The 25,091-nt window shown below is 38.0% G+C and overlaps 2 protein-coding genes across 4 annotated transcripts in view; one reads left to right on the plus strand and one right to left on the minus strand.

Annotated features, from left to right (window-relative positions):
• The window catches only part of NAA15 (N-alpha-acetyltransferase 15, NatA auxiliary subunit), a 124,130-nt gene that overhangs the window by 43,548 nt on the left and 55,491 nt on the right, over nucleotides 1-25,091 (minus strand). The window contains exon 1 of one of the 3 annotated variants that reach the window (XM_019730818.2): nucleotides 14,978-15,318. The exons of 1 other annotated variant lie outside the window; for it this stretch is intronic. In XM_019730818.2, the coding sequence (XP_019586377.1) occupies nucleotides 14,978-15,031 (54 nt within the window). In that variant the 5' untranslated portion in view covers nucleotides 15,032-15,318. Of the gene's footprint in view, nucleotides 1-14,977; nucleotides 15,319-25,091 lie in introns of those variants that run through there. One more of the 3 variants, XM_019730819.2, reaches the window with a different exon arrangement.
• NDUFC1 (NADH:ubiquinone oxidoreductase subunit C1) lies at nucleotides 19,797-23,680 on the plus strand. Its single transcript, XM_019730842.2, has 4 exons — nucleotides 19,797-19,956; nucleotides 20,513-20,616; nucleotides 22,355-22,434; nucleotides 23,540-23,680. The coding sequence occupies exons 1-3, from the start codon at nucleotides 19,890-19,892 to the stop codon at nucleotides 22,412-22,414; spliced, it is 231 nt and encodes a 76-aa protein (XP_019586401.1). The 5' UTR covers nucleotides 19,797-19,889; the 3' UTR covers nucleotides 22,415-22,434; nucleotides 23,540-23,680.

Here is a 25,091-nt window from a genome sequence, read left to right on the forward strand (position 1 = left end):
ACAGGCCAACAAACACATCAAAGGTGACTGACTGCATCAAAACCACAATGCCATGCCATGTAATTTAATTAAAATATATTAGACAATATCTGATGATGTTGTGATGCAACTGGAACTCTTACACATTGTTAGTAGGAGAGAAAATTGATTACTCAATTGGTTCAGCTGTTTGACAGAAGGAATTTCATGGTCTGAAAATTATACTGCAATAAACCAGATTTTTAAAAAATACTGTTCAGCAGTATCTAATAAAACTAACCATACACGTACACTGACCCAGAAATTCCAACTTGAGGTATATATCCAACAGAAATATAGACATATATTCACCAAAAAACAGGAAAAAAATGTGATTTATTAATAGCTGAGGTTATAAAATAAATTCATGAAAGTGACAAAAATTAATGACATACCTGAACTAATAGTAGTAAGTCATTAAAAACAATAACTCAAACTTTTATTAATTTACTTTGTATTAAAAATTGCTTTCCACCTAAGGCTTAAATTTACCAATGCCAATATAGTAAATGTAATACAAAAGAAGTCTAGGTCTTCTCTGTAAAGTATACAAATCATAAAGTATCATTAGTGTGTCCTAATCCTAGCATTATATTCCTAGGTAATTCTTATGTATCAAAAACAAAACTTTACTTCAAGGAATTAGTCAAGCAATAAAGAGCTGCCTTTGGAATCAAATAGCTCTGGTTTCAATCACTAACTTCAGACACTAAAACCAGTTATGTAATCTTAAGTACTTTGCTGAGTATCAAAAAGAATCCTTAAATCACAGTGACAAGTCATCAGAAAAAGACATGTAAAACACTGAATATTAACAGCTGACACTTCCTAAGCATTTACTATGTGCCAGGCACTGTGCTAAGTGCTTTATTGGGAAAACTCATTTAAATATCTTTTTTTCCATTGGATATTTGGGAAATATCCAATATAATATTGGGAATTATGATAATATATTTTTATTATCATATTTTGTTGTTGGCTCATTTAACCTTAAGAATGGCATGAAGTAGGTACTCTTTTTATCCTCATTTTAGATGAGATAACTGAGGTCCAAGGAAATCACTATATAATTTGGCCAAGATCACACAGCTATTAGACAAAAAAAAAAGTGAACTAGACAATCGGAATTCAGAGCCATTCCACTTAACCATTGTAACTACCTCTCTACTATAGTTAAATAAGCTAACACAGGAAAGAAAAGAAAACGGTGTTAAAATAAAACCACTAACACAAATTATATAAAGTCATTGTAGAAAAGAGGGAGCAAGAGAAAGAGAAAAAAGTCAATCATATTCCCTTTTAGGGGTAACTGCTATTAACATCCTGATTTTAACAAGAAAGTTTCAATACAAAAATTACAGAACAGTCGACTATCCTACAGTATAAAATGAACTTGTATAGATATAATTCACAACTAGCATATAAAAATCATAGACGTTTATATTCTTACTTGACATGCACAATGTGACTTTATTTTGTATAGTTGAACTTAAAATACTCAGGATTCCAGTTTTTTTCTTGGTCTTACTGGAAATACCTTAATTGTTTACAGCACCACTTTTTTTCAAAGAGACTTCACACTAAGATCTCATTTAATCTTCATGAGACTCCTGTAAACTAAGCACAAAAGGTTCAATCCTTATTGTACAGGTAAGATTTAAAAAACAATTTGCCAGAGACTACAAGCCTAGTTAGTGCAAAATTTAGACTGAGTCGCAGTTGAAAGCTCTTTCCACCATATACAGAAATTCTATTAAATTTTACTAATATAAATGTTAAAGCCAAGAGTTTAAATCTTCTAACAGATCTTCTAATCAGCAAATTTAACTGTTATCTCATCTTTTGTTTTATTTGCTTACTCAGTATTATAATCAAATGGGCAAGAAAAATGCTAAAATTAGAGGAGAGAGAGAGAGAGAGAGAGAGAGAGAGAGAGAGAGACTAAACCAATGGGATAATTCCACCTAATAACTGAATTTACCAAATAAAAATTAGAAACCAAACTCCACTTTCTTGGAATGAGATGATAATACTATTACACTTAGCTTTTTATTTTATCACACTTCAAAACAGTAATTAAGCTTAAGTTCCTAATGATTATGTTCCCAATTAATTAAATTTGGCCTTCTTACATATTGAAATTATACTCAATGTCACTAACCCAATTATCTCCTGTCAATGTGACCTATAAAAATAATTCAGCAAGGCATACCTCTTTAAATAACTGGTAAGAATTCATTCTCCCCCATCAAGAATCAGTGTGTGTTTAAGGAAATTGATGTCACTTTCTTTTTTTCCTGAAAGTACTATTTCTACAAGAGGTCAATCATTACAAACGAGAGTAGCATTCTCACAGTTTAATGGAAAAAGTAACAACAAATACTCAACTTAGTTTATTCCATAAGCTTTCCTCAAAACTTTTACTCTTGCCCAAGGATAAACTCTAGTAGCAAATAAGATTAACAAAAAAAATACGAAAATAGAGTACCAGTATTTCATTCAACAATTTCTCTTTCCCCGGACATATACAAGGCCAGATCTATACATAACTCAGCTTTTACACAGGTTTTTGTCTAATTAAAATGGAATCTTATAAAAGCAGTCTTACAATATAAAAGATAATCATAAAGAGTCCTTTTTTGAACCATTCAAAGGTGTGTATGTATAAAATGAAAAAATATTTGGTTGTTTTTTAAAAATCCCATGTAACCATTATCACTAAAGTTCATTCTACGGAACTATATGGTAAGACAGGTATTATGACAAGATTCTTAATGCTGCCCTAACCAAACCCATAGGCTTAACGTAGGTTTTCAGGGAACTTACTTTACTTTTATTTAGGGAAAGAGGGATGCAAAATACTACATGTAGTAGACATTGAGCAAAGGTTTCACATTCAAGTCATTTCAAACATATTAAGTTCTCCACAGCAGAATAAGCCAATTAAATAGAAACATAAGTCTACAATCCCATCTCTGAAACTCTTATATTTGGGGGAGTTCTTAAAATTTCAGAATTGTGAATAAGCGTTTCCCTTGGTACAGAATGAACGCTGTAGTGCTCTATTTGTCCTCTTGCCTAAAACCATGGTCATATGTTCATCCAAATTAAACATGACAGTTTCAAAAATACTAGAATACAGCAGACTATTATCTTTCATTAGCAGTTCAATTTTTAAACATTAACACTGTGCTATAGAAACAGTAAAGCAAAACAGGATACAATTAAAACAGAAAAAAGTATTCTAGCAGATTACAAAAACCCATGTGCTAAATACTGGCCCATACACTGAGACTCCTGCTTCCAAATATATAGGAATCCCTGACCCCTGCTCATGCTTCTGCCAAGCATAAAACGGGGAAGTATGAGATAACTATTTTCAACTGTTGGACTAGAGCCAACACAGGACTGTGATCTCAGAAGGGAAAGAAGGTAAATAAATCCCAAGAAAATCGTTTTCTGCCTAGAGGCGTTGTCCCGACTGCAGGACAGAATGGGGGAACCCAAGCAGAACCCAGCAGGCAGGCCTGCTGATCTGCTCGAATGGTTGGTATTTATCGGGCAGGGTATCAGAGAGAACTGTACAGATATGAAGCTTCAGAAATCTGCACAGGAAGCTTTGGCCAAATATTAAGCTGAGTAGATTCTACTGCAAGATTCTACTGAGTGTGGGCACAGAACAACTGCCGAGTAGTAGCAGGAGCTGAACGACTAACTACTGGCGCGCATCCATGGCTAGAAGACATGGGGGTTCCTACACTAAACACTCCAGAACTAAGCAGAGACCCAGAAATGCCACACTTTAGGAATAAGGCTAATCTACATTCACTTTTATTAAACCTTAAAAAGAAGCACTGAAAAGAACAGGCTGATACACAAATTAACTGCAAAAACAAAACTCCACTAAGACAACAGGAACCGGACATTTAATATCCTAGTGTCCATAATAGTCAATATTATGAAAAAACAAAAATTACTAGAAATGGGAACAGAAAATTTCGACCCATGACCTGTAAGAAAAAAAAGAGGCTATTTTATAGAATCTCTTTATCGGAGGAGACTTTAAATGTCACCTGGTGCAAGTGGTCACAGAGCTCATGTATGGTTTCGGTTCATTCTTTGCTAAAATGTTTTTAGATATACTAAGCCAAACTGTATCTCCTTGTACTTTACTGATTCTAGCTTTGTAAGAGTTCAGTTTTCTCTTATGCAAGCTAAACGTATTTGTTCCTTTAGCTGTCCCTTATATGACAGTTTTAAGTCCTTTGACACTTAGGGCCAACCTCTCAGGTTGGAACAATACAGTCCCCACCCTTGTACATATTTTTAAAACTAGTAAAACTTCAAAAAACAAATACTATCTTAAATGGGGTTGCAGAATTTTTACTTTTCTAAATAAACCACTTTTTAAAGATCTGTCATTAGTATTTCAAAAAACAAAAGGCACTTCAATATTTTAAAAGTAACAAGTACACAGTCTCAAAAAAAGAGACAAGAAAGGTCTGCAGAAATTTTACATCTCTGTGCTCGTGCTGTGTGCGCATTTGGAGCCATTGGTCTGTATCTCTCCAAGTTTTGGGCCCAGAAGTTAAAATTACAGGCATGATCTTACCAGCCACAGAATTGAATGTGACAATCACCATTTTTTTTCTGGATACTAGACCCCTGTTAATGCAGTGTAAAATGTGCCAGATTTTATCTTACCATTCTTTTCTTTCTTTTTTTCCCAGCATTAAATTCTGTCACTTGAGAAAAAAAAGGATTCCTGCTTAATATGAGTGAAAGTCTGCTAAAGGAATGCTATAAGCTATGAACACTGATGCTATGGATAGGACAAAATTCAATAAAAGTCAAGGTATACACATATAACTGAGAGGCAGCTATATAATAGAACCTCATAATTATTTCAACGATAAATACAGAAGAGTTTTAAGAGAACAATGAGTGGCCATGAGGACACAAAAACAGAAGTATAACCAATTATTCAATCATATAAAACCTAAACTGCAAATTATTTTAAGGGAAGCTCTATTATTTTCAAGCATGACACATAAAAACAAAACTGAATTCCTTATAGGATAATGGCTGCCCTTAACTTCTAAACACTCCACAAATCCTCATAAAAACCACACAGGACAGGAAAGAGAGAAAATGAAATCACCCACAGAATTATAAGGAGATGAGAAACTAAGAACTCCAATTTATATGTAAGTGCATAAGTAACCAAGACCAGAAGCTCCAATGGGAACTGTCCACAACAGCAATACAACAGGGTCCTCGTGATGACCGAATACACGCCATATTAACTAGGATTCACCCTCAGAAGGAGGGGGCCACTTGTTGACAGAAAGAACTGAGAGACATGATAGATGAGTGCAATGACTACTAAGGAGTCAAAAAGAAGAGACTTAGCAAGTTTGTAAGACCAAAGGTTGCAGTTTTAGCAAGACACAGCTTTGGAGGAGTCATCCTAGGAGGAAGGGTCACTTGAGGGAACGTTGGAGAAAGAAGTGACTGAAGATAAAGACCCTACCAAAATTAGATAGAACAATGGGGGGGAGGGGCTGCATTTATTTTAAAAACTACAATTCACTATAGCAGCAAAAGAGGGTGTTGAACTAAGAGACTGAAGAAGCCACCCAAACCTCACTCCAAAAATTAAACTGTCTATATTGTTGGTCCAGTAAAATCCATTCAAGTAACCCATCATCCGTATCAAATTACTGACATGGAATTAAAAAGTGAAAAAATTTTTGGCAGATGAACACACACCAAAAACCCTAGTGATAAAAGATGTAACAACACTCCATCATGAAATCCATTAAATGTACACATAAAAGAACACCTCAAATCAGATCTTCAAAATTTAAAATAGAGGAGCCGGCCTGGTGGCTCAGGCAGTTAGAGCTCCATGCTCGTAACTCCGAAGGCTGCCAGTTCGATTCCCACATGGGCCAGTGGGCTCTCAACCACAAGGGTGCCAGTTCAATTCCTCGACTCCCTCAAGGGATGGTGGGCTGTGCCCCCTGCAACTAAAATTGAACATGGCACCTTGAGCTGAGCTGCTGCTGAGCTGCCGCTGAGCTCCCGGATGGCTCAGTTGGTTGGAGCGCATCCTCTCAACCACAAGGTTGCCGGTTCGACTCCCGCAAGGGATGGTGGGCTGTGCCCCCTGAAACTAGCAACGGCAACTGGACCTGGAGCTGAGCTGTGCCCTCCACAACTAAGACTGAAAGGACAACAACTTGAAGCTGAACAGCACCCCCCACAATTAAGACTGAAAGGACAACAACTGGACTTGGAAAAAAAGGCCTGGAAGTACACAGTGTTCCCCAATAAAGTCCTGTTCCCCTTCCCCAATAAAATCTTAAAAAAAAAAAAAAAATTAAAATAGAGAGGACAAATGATGGGAAGATATAAAACAGAACAGACTGAACTTAAGAAACAAAACAAAATCATCTCAAAATGAAGACTATATTACAAGATATATGATCTAAAGAGATAGAAAATAGGAATGCTACTCAAATAAATGAAAAGTAAATAGAGATGAAAAGAATCAAAGGAAAATAAATACAAAAGAAAGGCAAAGAAGGTCTAACAGGCAAAGATCACTGAAGAATGAAACAGAATACTCAAAACTATAATTCTTGAATTGAAAGAAAACATCAATCTACATTCTGAAACCACGTATCATGGAAAATGTATACACAGTAATTGACACAGAGATATACCCTAGTGAAATAATTGAATTTTAAAGATAAAGAAAAAGCCCTCAAATCTCCAAAAAGAAAGACCAAGTCATCTACAAAGAAAGAAAATCAGGTTGACATCAGCAACATGTAAGCAAGACAACAGGAAGGCAGTATTTTCAAGAAACTTAAAAAGATGTGAGTCAAGGATTTTATATCCAGCCAAGCTGTCCTTCAACTATCAAGACTATAAAAGAAAACTTAAAAGATGTAAAAACTTAAAAGATTTTCATAAGCACTGCTGAATAATCTCTATTAGAGAATAAATAAACTTCAACCAAGAGATGATTGGGACAGCTTCAACAAAAGGTCTGTTGGTGAATATTCATGATATTTAACTGTAGAACTAAATCTAAAACAAAGGTATTGATGAGGGTAGAAGAGTATTATGTAAAATGACATGCTTTCACAAAATAAAAATAATTTTAAAAGTCAGAGGAAAAGAGACAGAGAGAAAAAAGTAAAGTAGAATAAGCTCATTAATTGCTTCACACATGAGAAAATAAGACTCAATGGATTTAAAGCTGACATCAAATAGAAGCCAAAAAGAAAAAAGAAAAAAAAGCAGAGAACTAAGAGAATTTTTTAAAGGTATAAATATAAAGGTAACTGACTAAAACAAAAATATAAACCTTCCAAAACCAAAAACATACAAAAACAAAATAAAAATATCCAACAAAACATAAGATACATACATCGTAAGGGTAACAAAACAAAGATGGGATCAATTCAACAAAAAGGCTAAAGTTCTTTTTTTTTTTTTAAATAAGGAGGGCGCAACTCACAGTGGCCCATGCGGGGATCGAACAGGTAACCTTGGTGTTATTAGCACCACGCTCTAACCAACTGAGCTGATCTGCCACCCAAGGCTAAAAACTTCTTAATAGACTACACCTATAACAAAACAAGTACTAATAATGCCCACGCTTTACTGTTTGTAAGGCACTGTCACACATAGCTCACTACGTGACCAGTGAGGTAGGTCAGAAAAGCATTGTTTTCTCTTTTGTTCAGGTGTACAAACAGTCTTAAAAAGAGTAAGGAATAAAGGAAAGCAGAGCCAGGATTCAACCCAGAATCTCTCTATTGTTCTTGCCACATCAGGAATCCTGGTTGAGCATCAAAATTGTTTCAAAACACAAATTGAAGAAATGTGTAATAGTTTATTTCCCTGTTTTTCAAAGATTACTTAGTCTCCCCACAAAAATCTACAGAATGACTTTGCCTGAAACTTTTAATACTCTGAGCACTAAACTTCTTACAATAAAAAAAAACATTGAAAGAAGTTTAAGTCTCCTTAGTGGCACTGGCAACTAAGATGGCAAAGAATGTGACACTATCTCAGGTACTAGATGCAAGAAGTTCTCACTTAGTAAGCAGTCACACTTCAGCACGAAGTACCACCCACGCGCAGGCTGTGTGATCTCTACATCACTAAGTCAGATAATGGATAGTCAGTCTGATATAATGCTTGTTTGGAAAACACACATTTGCTCTAGTACCACTGATTTATTAGGGAACATTTTGAGCATACTAAATTTCATGTTTGCTTCTGTGGGATTCTGTCTGGGAGAAATTCTAGGTGATCACAGAAAAGTGCTCACAGGAGCAGCACTGGCACGCATACCTCCAATATCTCCCAGCTACCTCCGGTCACCTTGTGTGGTATAAGCCACACCCATCCACATCTGTTGTTACAACTTGACCTCAGATTTCAGATACTAACTTTCCTTCCATCACTTCAAAATAATTCACAAGCTGCAACCCTTCTGATACCCACATCCACAAGCAAAGCTCAGATCTTTTCCAAGGGAAAGGACAGAATTCACACTGTAGTATTCATGTATTTGTTAACCATTTACCATATGTAAAACTGTGCTATCATTTTTATTAAGTTCTTACCTTTGTTTTAAAAGTCAGTAATCAAGTTTTTCAGGGCTGTGCCCAACCCCATTTTCGCAAGCTGTTGGTTTGTACTACATGATTTTGCATAGTGCATTAACGTTTAGGAACCATGTCCTGATGTAGCACGAGGGAATGGCTGTATAGAAAGCCATTAGAAATATACTTTTCACAAAGTAGTAAGTTCCCAGACAAGAAAAAGCTGAGGGAGTTCATTATCACCAAACCAGTATTAGAAATGTTAAAGGGACTGCTTTAAGAAGAAGAAAAAAAGACAAAAAATATGAATAAAATGACAATAACTACATTATCTGTGAATACTTTAAATGTAAGTGGATTAAATGCTCCAATCAAAAGACATAAGGTGGTTGAATGAATAAAAAAACAAGACCCATACATATGCTGCCTACAAGAGACTAACTTCAGATCAAAAGAAGCACACAGACTGTTAAGTAAAGGGATGGAAAGGTATTTCATGAAAATGAAAACGGAAAAAAAAGCTAGGCTAGCAACGCTTATACCACACAAAACAGACTTTAAAACAAATAGTACCTCAACTGAAAACGTGTTCCCATTTTACTCACCAATGAAAATCTCAATGGAATAGAGCATATCAGGTAACAAAAAACATTACCCTGTCATCCACTTATTTCTATACTGCAATTTTTACTTTTAAATAGCTAAAAGATTGCTTTTATTAAATTAAAATTTGAAGGAATTATTTTAATTCCAAATTAAGTAGTAGCAATACAATTTATAGTTTACCTAAGAGGGAAAAACTATATGCAACAAGTTAAACTAGTTTTTTTAAAGTAACAACTTCGACATGAGTTTGTACAGCATGCATCATAAAACAGTGTAGCTATACCATGGAAATTCCCAGAAGTCAAGAATACAATCACAGCATAAAATTCCCTCCCCTCCACACCCTAATATTTATACTAAGACCTATCACTCTTTTAAACCTTTTCACTTGCTCTTCTTGCCATCAGCACTGGCAAATGACATTCTTCTCAAAAACATTTTTCACTGAGAAGTTTTTCTCTCTTCAAAATGTCTATTGTCTATAAATAGAGCACAAAGTTGTATTTAGATGTGACTGCTGATGATTGGCTAGGTTCACTCATTAGTTAAGTGGCTTGCTGATACCCTAGCTTCCAGCGTGCCTTTCCAAATTCCAAGAATTCATCTTGATTTTTAAATTTTCTGAAAATGATTCCCAAAGGAACTCTAAATTACAAATTTCTTCCCTTCTAACATTTTATATTCCTGTGTCATAATAGCACATACAGAGGTCTTCACCCCGACTTTGTCAAGAGTTGTAGAGCTTTAGGAAACTGCAAGTGACTGAGCCTCACTATCTGATTCAGCAAGCTCCTCACAACATTCTCATTTAACCCAGATGCCATTTTTCCTCCAAAGCAACCCCCAAAAAATTCCTCTTATGCTTTTGTGATGGGAGAAAGGCCATGTAAACAAACTAATGCTATGATTCATTCATAAATGAAACTTCCAAGGTCTTACCAGGTAATACAGGTTCTGCTTGATACTCAACAATTACCTCATAGAGTAATGTACTCTACAAAGCCAAGGCCTCGCTTACCTCCCTTCTCCAAAAATCTTAACGCAAGCACACAATCCAAAGATTTCTCTCCTGCCCAGTAGTCACTGTTTTAACACTCACTTCATCAAACAAATATTTACTAAGTATCTATTATGGCACATTATTCTAACCAATAGGGGGAGAGCAGTTAAGAGAACAAAGTCCCTATCCTCATAAAAACCTACATTTTAATTATAAATTAAACTTGTGTATGTATGTCAGATGGTGATAAGTGATACGGAGAAAAAGCAAGGAAGAAAATAAGGTTGAACTGAGGCGGACTTCTCCTGGCCAAGGAAGGCCTCTATGTAACATTTAGAGGACATCTGAGCAGAATTCTGAAAGAGAAGAAATGAGCCAAGCAGGCATCTGGGAGAAAAAATTCTAAACAAACAGTACTTTGCATATGATCCCTATAGGACCAGCTTTTTGGGTCCCAAAACACTTTTGGACAAAACTCTTCTGAACAAAGAAGATATATTTGGATCAATGCTCTGAGAGAAGAGCATTATCAGAAGTAGCAATATTAAAAGAAATAAGAATGCACACGAAGCAAAGAAATCCCTTCAGTAAAGGCTTGTTAGCCAGTAGGCTCTCCAGTCTTCCAATCATACAGGGCACCGTGTCCTCCTCTGCGGAAACTGTCTCTTAACTGTCAAAAATGGTAACCATTCACATGTGACTATTTGAATTTCAATTTAAATTAATTAAAATTAAAAATTCAGTTCCTCAATTGCACTAGCCATATTTCAAGTGTACAACAGCCACATGTGGCTCATGGCTACCATATCGGACAGAGCAGAAATGTTCTATAACATTTCCACCATCACACAAAGTTGTCTTGTGCACTATAAATGTTAAGTTTCAGTAAATCACAAATATTATCACCATGCTATGCTGACTTCTCTTACCATTTTTCTAGGAAAGGAAAATTCTGTCCTTTAGACTTTTAACTAACAACATAAATCATTCAGGCAAAAGTCCAAAAATAGATTAATGATGTACAATATTTTAAGAACTCCCAACTTAGATGTTTTTCTTACAGCTCACATTAACATCTGAAGAGAGAAAAGAAAGCAGCAGCAGCAAGTCATGGACCTAGTAACAACTGACTGCAAGGCAAGAGCGTTTGTCCAACTTTTCCAAGTAGGCTAAAATCTACAAAGGTGTGGACTTTGTTCTACCCAGACAACCTCATTTCTCCTACTCCTCACCTCTATCTTAAGAAAGGTGTGTAAAGATCTGGTAAGACTTTTCAAACTATTCAGATAAATAGTATCAAGAGTAAGCAAAGCCACAATTGTCTAATGAGTTAGTTTTTCAAGTTGTTAAAATAGTGTGTAATTACAACAGCAAAACCCCACAAAAACCACTTGTGGCAAACACAAATATCTCTTCTCTAAACTACCACCTAACGTATATCACATTAAGTACATGCCCACCCTTTCTCTAAACAAATTATAGAGAAGACACATTTTACAGATATTTTGACCAACTTGTAACAATGCTTTATAGTTAGAAAACAGTAACGTGGGGAAGAAAGATGGGCCAAATAGGCAACAAAATTAAATTTTAGATATCAGCTAAACTAGAACAAGCCAGACACATCCACTACAGAACCTGAATTTTTTTGCAAAATGATGTGTAAACCAGGTTTTCTTTGAAAATTTAAGGCAAAAACATGCTTCATTATTTTTAAATTGAAGTTTAAAAAAACTAATTTCATTTCCTATAGTTAACTACAAATTAAGTATGGTACAACTAACAAAGCAGTAGCTCAAAAACTGAATGCTGCTGGAATGATTTAAGTTACCAACCTAGCAACACGTCACGACAAGGCAGTGGAGTATGCCCAACTTTTCCCTTATCCAAGAGGGGAGGGACCCTGTAGTCAAAAGAGCTAACTACTATACCTGATGAAGCAGAAACAATTCTGAAAAAAATCAAATACTAACTATACTTTTGGTTAGTATTTTCTTCATTTGCAATGTAAGAGAATAAGGACATTATATCTCCTTTTCTTTCATTTAGTGATTTTCACATTTCTTCTTATCTCAATAAATCCTTTGGCACTTTGACTTTAGCAATGAACTTAAATGTTCTACCCCACTATCACACCCAAAAAACTGTTTGGGATGCTTAATCAAAAATTGTTATTCATATATTATAGTCACAGGATGTGGAATACAGCATAAGGAATAGTCAGTGAAACTGTAACAGCTATATCCGATGTCAGAGGGGTAGTAGCTTGGGGGTGGGGTGTTATCACTTTGTAAGGGGTATATATGTCTATTACGTTGTTTTGTACACCTGAAACTAATACAAAAAATTGTTATTCTATAAATGGTTAAACTGTGGTACATCCATATCATAGAATTCTACTCAACAACAAGGAACAAAACCCAACAACATGGATGAATCTGAAGGGAATTATGTTGCATAAAAAATGGCCAATCGTAAAAAGCTTTACACTTCAGGATTCTTTTTAGAAAACATTCTTGAAATGACAAAACTATAGAAATAAATTAGCAGTGGTTGCCAGAGTTTGGGGTAGAGAGGATGGGTGGGTGGGGGAGGGTATGGTTCTCATAGGGCTAGGGAAGGCTTCTTGTGCTCCTGGAACTGTTCTGTAGATTGACTGTTGTGGTAGTTATGTAATCTACACATGTGATATCATTGCATAGAACTAAATACACAAATTAGCACAAGTAAAATTTAGGAGTATTCTGAACAAGATTGGTAGATTGCATCGTTATGATGTTGAACTACAGTCTTGCAAAGCATAAGCATTGGGGAAACTGCATAATGAGTACAAGGGATCTCAATGCATTACTTGCTAAAACTACGTGTGACCTTATAGTTACCTCAAAATAAAAAGTCTGATTTTTAAAAAAGTGCTACCCTAACAACTAGGAGAATCTGAATATGAATTGGATATTAGACATTAGGCAATGACTGTTAATAATAATATGGTTATACAGGACAATGAATGTCCTTATTCTTTGGAGATGCTCGCTGAAGCATTTAGGAATGAAGTATTATGTCTGCAACTTACTTTTATCTCTTCTGTATGTATGAGGAGAAAGCAAATCTGGCAAATGTTAAAAATTAAATCTAGGCAAAGGGTTTATGAGTGCCCCTTGTATTCTTCTCTCAACTTCCCAGTTTGAATTTTTTCAAAATAAATTGGGGGAGAAGATAAAGGCAAATTGCTACCCTAAAACTATATTATAGTTGAACCTGCACACCAATTAGTCTTTTAAAAGTTTTAAAAAAAATAACTTGTTCAGGTAAAACTATGCTATACTCCCACCTACACTAATTAGTCTTAAAACAAAATAAAAAGTGGCAATAGATTTAAACAAGAGTTACATAGTATTGGATGTGACTTTTCCGATGTTTTACAACATGAATTGACTAAATCTGAAGGGCATATGGCTATTTTTCTAAAATCAGTTAGTTCAACATGGATTACTCTTATTTCTAGAAAAACTGGATCCCCAGAGTTGTTCTACTCTTCAAACAAGTGAAATTAATTTAAATTGTAACAGAAAAGGCTTAACACTTTGACACACACACTTCCAAATTTTAACTCTTAAATTTCGTAGACAGAGTTAATTCACAAATAAATGTTCCCATGAAAGGGGCAACCCACACACTAAATGCCAAACAAAAAGATGTGCTACAATGTATTAATTATAGCGCCAAGGCTACAAGACATATTTTACAATGTTAACAGTTCCTCCAAACATCATTGCAAACTGCACACATCTGAAATGTAGCGAATAAGTGAGTTTGAGCTAGTGTCAAAAAGATCCATCTCAAAAGTTCTTATATTGTCTTTTCTCTGCTGCTCAATTTTTCCATCAGTGTTAATACACTTCCGTCGAAAAGAAAATCCGTGTCCAGACCGTCTCAACTAAAAGCTCGTAACTTTTCACTTCCTACCGGACCGCCCCCACGCAGTGGGCCCCACCTCCCGAGGAGGGTGATGGGGTGGGGCTGTTTCCCGCTCAGAAACTAAGAAATAAATGTCTCTTCTCTGCTCCAGAAAGGAGGGAAAAAGAGAGGCCGAGAAGCTGCAGACTCAACGACACAACAGACTACAAGGAGGTAGTCGTTAGCAGAGCTGCCTTTCCTCTTCCGAACTCCGTCCTTCCTTCCCTCCGTTCAGGTCATTCAGTGACCCCGGGCCGGGCGGGGACAGGTGAATCCCGAGAGGAGAGGAAGAGGGAGGGACCGGCGATGGAGGGAAAGCCGCGCTTGGGCAATGAATGAGCTGTGCCGCATCCGCACCACCTGTTCCTTCCAAGGGTGCCACCCCGGCCTGCAGGCAGGGTTCCCACACCCCCCGAGCCGCGGGCTCCTGCCCGTGAAGCCCGCTTCCCTGCTCAAGGCCGGGCCTCTCCTCCCTTCGCTCCTCGGGGATAAAAGCCGGCGATCTGGAAGCTGGGAGAACGGGGCCTAGTCCGGAACCACGGCCTCCGACGCGTGGTGACGGGAGGAGGAAGCCTGCGGTCCCCGGCGCACGGGCCGAAGTGAGAAGCGAAGGGAGTAGACCAGAGAGTTCATTCGGCCTGACTAGGAGTACGAAGGCGGGGTCCCGGGCGGGGGTGGCTCGGTGCCCGTCGGACCGAGGTTACGGGTGACAGGCCCGTGTACCGGCGGAATCCTTGCCACCGCTTGCCCTGAGCCTCACACTTACCAAGATCCGCTTGAAGAGCGCGTTCTCCTTGGGCGGGAGGCTCACGGCCGGCATCGTTCCGGCTCCTCCCGCTGCTCCCACCACCGCCCGGCTCGGTCAGTCTGTTTGTCCCACCGCCGCCGCCGTTCCCTGGCTGCTTCAGCCTTGATTGCCCCGATCTACTGCCGCCACCAGGCCTCGGGTGTCACCGCGTCGCCCAACCCCGAGACCCCCTGCCCCTCGTTGTCCTTTTTCCTTTCTCACTTAACGCTGCCGCCGCCTCCCCGCCCCCCCACTGGTCTCCGTCGGCGGTTCACGTGGTAACTGAACAGACCGACAGAGGCAGCCAAAATGGCGGACGCGGAGAGCTTTCCCACCCGGGTCACACCTCCTAGCACGCAGGCGCGATGACCTCCTTTCCCCACCTCCTCTGTCCTGGAGCTTGCTGGGAAACTTGGAGGCTGGCCGAGCCGCCTAGACTGAGGGTCGCGGCGGGCACTGTGTTTTGGAAGCACTGGAGGGAGCCACGGGGGAGTGTCCACAGTGGATCGGACCGCCTCCGCATTAAACACAGCCGTTCTGCTCCTTCCTGCCAGATTGGCCGTAACTCATTGGGTCGACTCTCCCGGACCGTGTGGTCATAGCTTGAGCCTGAGATGCTGAAATGCAGGTGTTCAAGAGGTGCTGCGTTCGATCGTGCACAAAGTGCCTAATTAGCAGAGGCGGAGGGGAAATGAAGGCTTCATACCAGTAGGATTTGTTAACAGATATGGAGAGGAGGGGGCTTAACGGCTGGAGCCTAAAACGCAATTAAATGGGCCTGGTTGGGGTATCAGTGATTTAGTCTATTCCTCAGATAAGCCCAGAAAGGTTAGCCGGATCTGAAGTGTCATTTTGCACTGCCAAAGAAGCATCTGAAGGTTAAAGTGTGTGTTTTTATTTCATTGTTGAATCCATACAATGCAGGGTTGATGACTGAGTCACCTTGGGTAGTGGAGAGTTAGGGACACTGACTCCCCTGGAGCTGGCTTCAAGCTAGTGCTTAACATTGTGACTCGTTGGGCTGCCCGTCACCAGGCATTCTCAAATCTTAGAAGCCCAAGAGTATCTGGCAAGGATACTAAAGAACTGCTGCAGGAGGCTAGGTCAGACTAGGTACCGATTAGGGCCTATTCCACATATATGTCATTTCATTAACAATCGACAGTGAAACTTAAGTTTTAAAAGTGGCTTCCACTGATGATGTACAATTTTTCACGCTACATGAGCCATTTTACCTTTATTTTTGATGACCTCCAGATCCTGAATTACATCTGTAGCATTCTTTGCATCATGAATTATTAAATAACATGTGCAGTAGCTTTGCTTTTTTAAATTTATTTACCCAGACATTATACCGTTTTCAGCTTGCTCTTCCTTAACCCTTCCTTAACATGTGCCTTCAGTAACATGTTTCCCAGTGGAAAAATCTGGGACTAATGCTTGGCTTTTCTAGCTGTTATCTCAAATGCCCTCTCTTTTTCCTGGATCAGAAATAAGGTTTTAGCAGTCACATCCTGGAATTTCCTCAATTTCTGTGCTCTCTCTTCAAATTTTCCATTAAGAAAATTGTACCTGCAGGAAACCATGTTTGAGTTTTGGAATATGGCCAGTTTTTAAATCTTAAAAAAAAACAAAAAACTAAGAACTTAGAATTCATAAAAAACAGTTATTTTGTAATAACCTTCAAACTTCACTACCCCCAAGAGGTCTTTCTTTCAACTATTTGAATTATTAAAAGGTAGAAGAATTGTCTAACTTCAGGTGATAATTTTCGCTTAGCTACTAACTTGGGTTTCCAAATCTCTGGCTTCATATCCAAAGTCCCTACAGCAATATTATTTGCTATGATTTTCTAAATTTCTCCTGTAAATAATACACTATTTACCCCTTGGGGACATAAAATTGGTGATCTTCAAAACAAACTAGTTTTCACCAGAAGCTAAGTACCTAAATAGATGAGCCAGCAATATAGTTTGGCATTTTTTAAGCCTCAGTGAATACTAGTCTGAGTTAACATTTTTCTGAGTCATATCCTAGTTAAAATGCACCTCCAGATAACAGTTGAACTACACAGTCAGTGATTTGATAGCCTGAACTCAATATAAAATATTTACTCTGATAGATCACCACTGTTTGACAAATGGAGATCCCATTTATGCTGTGAATGACGGCTATGCAGGAAGTTAACGTATCCAAGACTAGATGATGATGATGATGGTGATGATGGTGATGATCATGGTTAGTTCATTCACCTGACCCCATGTATTTGCATATCCCTATTGTCAAAATGCCTCTTCCAAAAAAAAAATTAACCAAAAATAAATAAGTAAATCATTTACCTGCATAATTGAATTCTAAAAAGGGATATGTAGAGTGAAATTTTCTCCATCTTCACATATGTAAGATGTTCTTTATTGCCACTTTCATGTCTTCATTATTAAGTAATTAAAATTTATAGAAATACAACAGAAATCTATGTATTTGCCACCCAGATTTAACAAATGTTAAAATGTGACTGCTTCTGATTGTTTTTTAAGTAAAAACTTGCAGCTACATCAGGCACTGCATCCCTCTCCAGATCCTGAATTGATGTATAGTATTCTCACGCATCATAAATCAATAAACATATATGTAGTGCTTTTACATTTTTATACTGTTTCAACTCTTGCTCTTCTTTAACCCTCTTTGGGAGATGTCAGTTGAGTATTAAGTTTTCCAGATCTGGGACTAAGACTCTGTTTTCCTAGCTGCTAACTCAAAACCTCTCTCCCTTTGCCTGGGTCATAAATAAGGTTTTGACACTCAAAGTCTGAAGATGCTTAAGTGAATGTCATGGAGCAACTTATACCAAAATATCATAGCTATTAGCTCCTGGCTGGAATTGCTTCATCCAGACTCTTTTCAAGATGCAGTTTCACCTACAGCTGCCTACTCCAAGTGTAGGGTTCCATCAGCTCTAACATGCTGAGAGAAATGTGCTTATACTTCATCACTTTCCCAAAATATACACCAGTAAAAGGATCCAAGGAACAAAAGAACAAAACAGCCTTTTCCAGCAGCAGTACTGAAATTGGTAATTTGCTTACTGGCTCTCTGTATGTTCTTACTAAACATGGCTTCTGTTCCAACTTGTTGGATATTAGCAAAAGCTGTGTCAGGACAAGCTTTCAAGGGATGATGTAAAAAGAATATACAACTGACTGGTTGCTGAGTGGACAAGAAGCGAAGAAGTTGAGAACCAACCACTGACTCAGCATGTTAGTTGAGTGGTTTGCTTACTTGAGCATGAGACCAGGAGGCTCAAAGTAGGTTACAAACTATAAAGTGACTCACAATTTAGCAATCTATTTAGCCATCAGTTACATGTAAAAATGAATCAGAAAGTATAATCTAATTATTTTACTCTCTGGTTAATAGAATTTCATTAAAAAATTCATTTCAATAACATTGCTAAAGAAAATATAGAAGGAAAAGAGATTTGCTAACATTTTGCTTTTAAAACACACCAAAATGGCATTAGGTTTAAAGGATTAGAATTAAAGTATTAAAATTTATCTCTTTTATTTATACTTATTTTTACTTGTACATGGTCTTTAGACAGATTGAATTGAGAACTGAATACACAAAAATCTGGCTAAACTGAAAGACAAAACCTATTGATCAATACAATGTCTTTATTAGGTAAAAAAAAATTGTTTACAAAGTTAGCATCCCAATGACATTATAGGATGGGTTTTATGTTACAGATGTAACATTGAGGTATAGAGAGGTTAAATAAATTGCCTAAAAAATCATACAGCTAAAAAAAAATGGGGAGCAGGCATGCCCTTTGAGCTCCACACTTTGAATCCTCTACAGCTCGAGGCCTCAGGGGGACTGTCCAAGCCTGTCAGGTGGGCTAATGTGGATCACCAGATCTGGGATCAGAAGACCTCAGTCTAGATCCCACCTGCCCCAATTGTGTGATCTTGAGCAGCTCAGGGCACTTATTTTATTTTTTGAATTTTTATAAAAATTTATTTGAGCTAAACAGAGGACATGCCGAGAAGCAAGACCTCAACAGACCGAGAAAATGCTTCTCAGGGCACTTATTTTAAAATGCAATGATTCTCTTTTCCGCACAGTATTGTGAGGCTTTACCATGATAGTGCGCGTAAGCAGATTTTGGGAACTGTAAGAGGTCTTTTCAAATACAGTGGGTGCCAAAAAAATGTATATACATTTTAAGAAAGGAAAAAACTTTTAAAATTTACTCAATATATGTCGATAACAAAAGACGAATACAAGTCACATGTATACATTTTTTGGCACCCTCCACCCCCGTCCCGTATAAAGTATATATCACCTTGGATAAAAAGCTTGTCTTCTTTGAGCTTCATCTGTAAAAATGAAGATAATAATCACAGCATGTCATGCAGTCGTTGTGGAGATGAAATGAGACAATGCATATAAACCATATGATGCATTAATGTACAGTGCCTGGAACACACAATTCACTTAACCTGCTAGCTATTATTCAACAAGACACTTCATTTAAAGTTTTCTGGCGCATGTAGGACAATTCCAGTAAATCTCTTGAGTGTCCCCGGAGAGGGGGGTCTGAAATAAACTCAGAGGACAGAGAAGTGGACAAACTCCGAACTCCGCCCCCCGACCCCCACCCCCACCCCCCTTTAATCACTTCCTTCCTAAACCCATTTTACAGACAGAAGCCTGAGACCAGGGGAGCTAGAGTACCTGGCTACAAATGCGATTCTCCGAGTTTAACACACCTCCAACGCAGCGCGGCTGCGGAGCCGGCGACTTCCGCGCCTCCGGCCGCCAGGGGGCGCTCGGCCGGCCGCCGATTCCGCGAGAGACGCGCCTGGGAGGAGGGGCCCGACTCGGCAAGATGGCGTCGTTCGCGTTGTTGCGCCCCTTCTCCAGGCTGCTGCCCCCGACCAGGCTCCCGAGCGGCTGTGAGTGCCCTTCCTCGCGCAGGCCGACCCGACCTCCCAGCTTGCCCCTCCCCGGGTGAACCCAGCCCGCGGGAGCAGGGGGCAGCTGTGACCCAGGCTCGTCCTGCAGTGACCTTCGCCGGCTCGCGTCCCGGAGCCCACGCCACCCCCCATCGCTGATTCTCGGCTCCCCGTCACTCGCCACCGACCCTCCTCCAAGTGCCAGCTGACCCCTCTTGGTCTCTGCGAAGGGCCTTTGGGTTCCTCCTCCCTCGGCTTTGCTGGAGGGGAGACCCTACCGGGAGCGCTTCCTGCCCTCCCACGCCCTCCGAGGGTCCGCAAAAGCCTGTAAACGAGGCTTGGAAGGCATCCTGGGGGCAGGGGCCACCGGTCTGGCTCTGCCGGTGGCCCAGGGCGAGTTACTTGACCTCTCAGAACCTGTTCCCTTGGCTGTTTAAGTTGGGGGTTGGGGGTGTTGAAGGGAGAATTAACAGCGGTAATACACATGTAAATGTGAGAGGTGTTTTTCCCGCGAGGTGGTAAGTTATAGATTTACAGACTCTCTGTCTCCTTTCAGCTTCAGCGCGGTCAAAGTTCTATGTTCGGGAGCCCATCCATGACAAGCCTGACTGGCTGAAAGTTGGGTTCGCCGTGGGCACCTCCGTCTTCATGTGGATCTATGTAAGCCTCTACTGCTTTACGTCGTGCGTCCCCGACACAGTGAGGGGGACAAACATCAGTGTGAGATTGAATATTGTCAGCAGATCGCCCACACAACACAGTAGGATATTTATGTAATTGCTGATAACATATTTTTCTATGAGGAAAATCCCAAAGACTGAAAAAATGTTAAGATTTCAGCAGCATCAAGAAAATATGATGAAGCTGAAATTTGTCAATATTGTTACTTAGCTTGGTTCTGTCATGAATGGCAGTTTTACTACATATTAATTCTCCTTTATTTTATTAATGAGGGTGGAGGCTGGTTGGGGTTTTATGAAGGCACTGTTTTTCAGATGCCATAGGGACAAACCATCAGGGAACAAGGTATACAAATAACATCCCGTTAGACTTCCAAAACCTAATGTTTTATACAAACCAATGTTTGTATAAATATATCGTTGGAAATTATACTTAGTGTGTAGTAGCTTACATGCAAAAACTCTGTAATCTTTTAAACAACACTGTTTGCTAGGTACTATTATTGTTGACCTTGAACAGATGAAGGAAACACTTGGAGAAATTAGTTTGCTGAATCGGGCTCTCCCTGACTTCAGAACTAGCTAGCCACACTATAGACAGCTGTGAAATACTACTCCCTATAGATAAATTTTGAAAAAGTTGATTCAAAGTATCTGTGCTACATTAGTATTTAAAATTTTTGTTCTGTATCTAATGGGTTTGAGGCTTCCTCCACTGCCCCCACTTCCAAATCTTAAATCTCTTATTTTGGATTTTCTCATGAAAGTCGTTCAGCTCTTTCACATGGAAAGGAGTGAGAGATGTTGAAAGTCACTTACAACCTAACAACAGCAACTAATCCTTTTTTTAATGTTTGTTATAATGAAACTTTATACATTCTTAAAGTTGTCCTAAAAAGAAGCTTAATTGCTGCTGAGAGCTCTGATAGAAATTAAATCTTGAATTGCAGCAAATGTCACCCTATACCAACCATTGTTCCAGTTGCATATTCTGTGAGACAGTGGTTCTAAGAAAGTAGCCATCCTCCATGAGGTCAAATTAATACACATGCGTATAGTTGGGGGATGGGATTCGTCATTCACTCACAGTATCACACTTCTAAGGTTAGAAGTATTACACACACCAACCTGCCTATATCCCATTTAATAATCAAGTTCTACATTGTCGTGCTGGTTTAGCCCCTCCGTGGTAAGGCTTTCCATTCCATTACCCACTGGAGTGAAGTAATCTATTTGGAAAAAGATGAATTTAAACTTCAAGGGTTGCCTTCTCAAATGGAGTTTGTCAAGTTGTAGTGAACAAGTATATACCTAATACATATACATAGTTTTTGGACTTTTGCTTCTTAGCCTTTACTTTCGTTTTTTTTGTGTGTTTTTTTTTAATTTATTTTTTTCCAGTTAAAGTGACACTCAATATTTTATATTAGTTTCAGGTGCACAGAATAATGGTTAAACAGTTATATAATTTCTGCAGTGATCCCCTGATTAGTCTGGTACCCACCTGGCACTATACATAGTTGTTGCAACATTACTGACCACATTCTCTATGCTGTACTTTACATCCACATCTTAGCCTTTTATTTCTAACTGAAATAGTTCTAATTCTTTTAATCTGTCCTTATTCCTTTGCAAAATGTAAATATTAGCTAGCCTCCCCTCCTCTTTAAGTTGCCAGGAAGATTACGTTTCTAACTGTAACTGTTACCTCCTTCTAGCTCATTAAACAACATAATGAAGATGTTTTAGAGTATAAAAGAAGAAATGGGTTGGAGTAAACTTTTTAAACACTTACATGGTAAGTATGCAATTTTATTGGATGAATAGATTATGCAAATTATTTTGAACTTTTTAAAATAATGTATTTTGGTAGTTTTTTTTTTTAAAATTAGGTTTATGCTTTTTAGTACCTATATTCCTGTCTGATGAATTTATGAATTTTTAATACCTTGGCTCAAGCATTATTAGCATAATCATTTTTAACCATTGTGCTTTGACTGTGTTCAAAGAAAATTATGTTTAAGAATGAAACCCAAATCATATTATTTTGTTAAATCTAATAGGGCTGTACACAGTGCCTTCATAGCACTTATAAAAAGTTATCATTATTTGTGTATATATTCCTTACTTAATATCTGTTTGTCATGTACCACACTTGTGTATAAATCCCATGAAAACAGGAACCCTGTCTATTTTAGCCTTTACTTTCGCTTGTACTCAGCAACTTGCTCAGCGCCTGGCCCAACTGGGAGCTTCATATTTAGAATAGGTTTATATATAAGGGCAGCAGATTGTTAAAATTTTTACTGCATGACCATTTCATTATGATTGTTGCTACAACTAACACCCAATTGGACAATTCCTGGACAATAGCTGCAAACAAGGTAGTATATATAGTCAATGATTCTGTGATTTAAAAGAGTGAGTTTATTTATATATATATATATGGTGCAATATTGAAAATCCTCTTAAAGAAATCCTGTATTAACCCTTTTGTAAAGTAAAAAAATCATACTTATGAATCTCAACTTTCATAGATTTGGTTGATTAAAGTAGATAACATATCTGCTGAATAAAATATTAATCAATAATATATTTTTTCCTCCCCATATTTAACAACTTTCAAACTCAGCTCTACGGTTTGCTTATCCAAATTTTTTGCTGCTTTTTTTTCTATTTCACTACTTCAGTCAGCCAATCTAGAGGTAAAAATGAAATAGGTATTTAAATCAAAACCAGATGCTTTTGCTACTCTTTCGTACTTCAAATAAAATATTTCTTGCTAAAACTTAAGTAAAATGAGGGGTTGATATCTCTGTGGATTTGTTTTCTAGACTTTCATGCTCTAAGGTGAATTTTTGCTGGTTAATGCTATAGTTTTAATTTTTTTCTCTTCATTATAGGTGTGCTCCATATAGCAACTAAAGCAGTTCAATCTGCTGAGCTGTAAATGTGAGAGAAAAAGTTATATGTGAATATGTGTCAAGTCAGCATTTATGTTTTGCATCATAAATGAAAAAATAAAAACGCTTCTGTGTTCTTCAGATTATGTATGTTGTGACAATGTGTAGAAAATGTCAATTCTAAGTACATTATTAATAGTATTTCAATGTGGAAGGTACCATCTGATAACGGTCAGTAGTAATTAAAGACACATTGGTAAGAAAAGTTGTTAAGGAGATATATTAAAAAATCACTGTTGAACTAGTTAGTCCTTATATCTTTAATTTCTAATCAAAACACTTATTCTTTAGTGGATCACGGTGATAGAATTACTTTATTACTCAAAATACAAAAGAGCTCAAATACTCTTTTTCTTCTCAACTGGCCATTTTGGTTAAGTCGCAAAGTAAAGATGAATCCTATTACCAGAGTTTCTTTTCATTCTATTTCTTTGAAATTAAATAATTTTCATTTGGGTGACTGGTTATAGCAACATGAGGTTTCTTGTCCCTTTTTGCTAATACGACTTTCATCCAATGATTAGCAAACTCCTGACTGTTTTTTAAAGGGGGGGGGGGAAGGGTTAACAGATACACATTAAAATATACTGCGTTTATTCCTCATCATAACCTTTTTTTGTGAATCAGTTAAAACATTTATATGCCACTTTGTTAACTTGTAATTTAAACAGTGTACCATATATTTAAAAATTTAATATTTGTATCTCCATTCTGATGTTAAGTGGAAAGGTTTATTGCCTTATAATTGGTTTTGTGTGTGTTTTGGGGTCTGGCCAACACTTATTCTGGGAGATTCATGGCTCAGTAACTTTGGAAGTCATTTTGAATATAAATTCAGTTACATTATTTTGGAATAATTATTTAATCCAAATCCAGGGAAAGACCAGATATAACAGTACCTATTAACTTGTCAATATGGAGTCCTAGCAGATAGAGCCTGAAAGGACCTTAGGGGTCATGTGTACCAGTCTCATAATTTTACAGATGCAAGAACCAGAGGTGAAGAGTGATTTGCCTTACTTCACTGTTGTAGGTAGAATAGTGGACTCCCAAAGATAACCATGTCCTACTCCGTAGAATCTCTATGTATGTTAGGTTATGTGGCAGAGGAGAATTAGGGTTGCAAATGGAATTAAATTTGCTCATCAGCTGACACTGAAATGGGGACTATCCTGGGTTATCTGGTTGGACCCATTGTAATCACAAGGGTGCTTGTAAGTGGAAGAGGGCCACACGAGTGTGTGAGAGTGGTGTGATGTGAGAAAGACTCAACTGGCCATTGCTAGCTTTGAAGATGGAAGGGGTCCAAGAGCCAAGGAATGGAAAAGTAAACAAATTCTCCCGTGGAACCTCCAGAAGGCAACACAGCCCTGTTGTCACCTTGATTAAGCCCTAAGAGAGCCGTGTCAGATTTCTCATCTGTAAAACTGTAGGGTAATAAATGCTTTCTGTTGTTTTAAACCACTGAGTTTGTTATAGCAGCAGTAGGAAA

Source organism: Rhinolophus sinicus, linkage group LG07 (assembly GCF_036562045.2).
Source record: "Rhinolophus sinicus isolate RSC01 linkage group LG07, ASM3656204v1, whole genome shotgun sequence".
In the NCBI taxonomy this organism is placed as follows: Eukaryota; Metazoa; Chordata; class Mammalia; order Chiroptera; family Rhinolophidae; genus Rhinolophus; species Rhinolophus sinicus.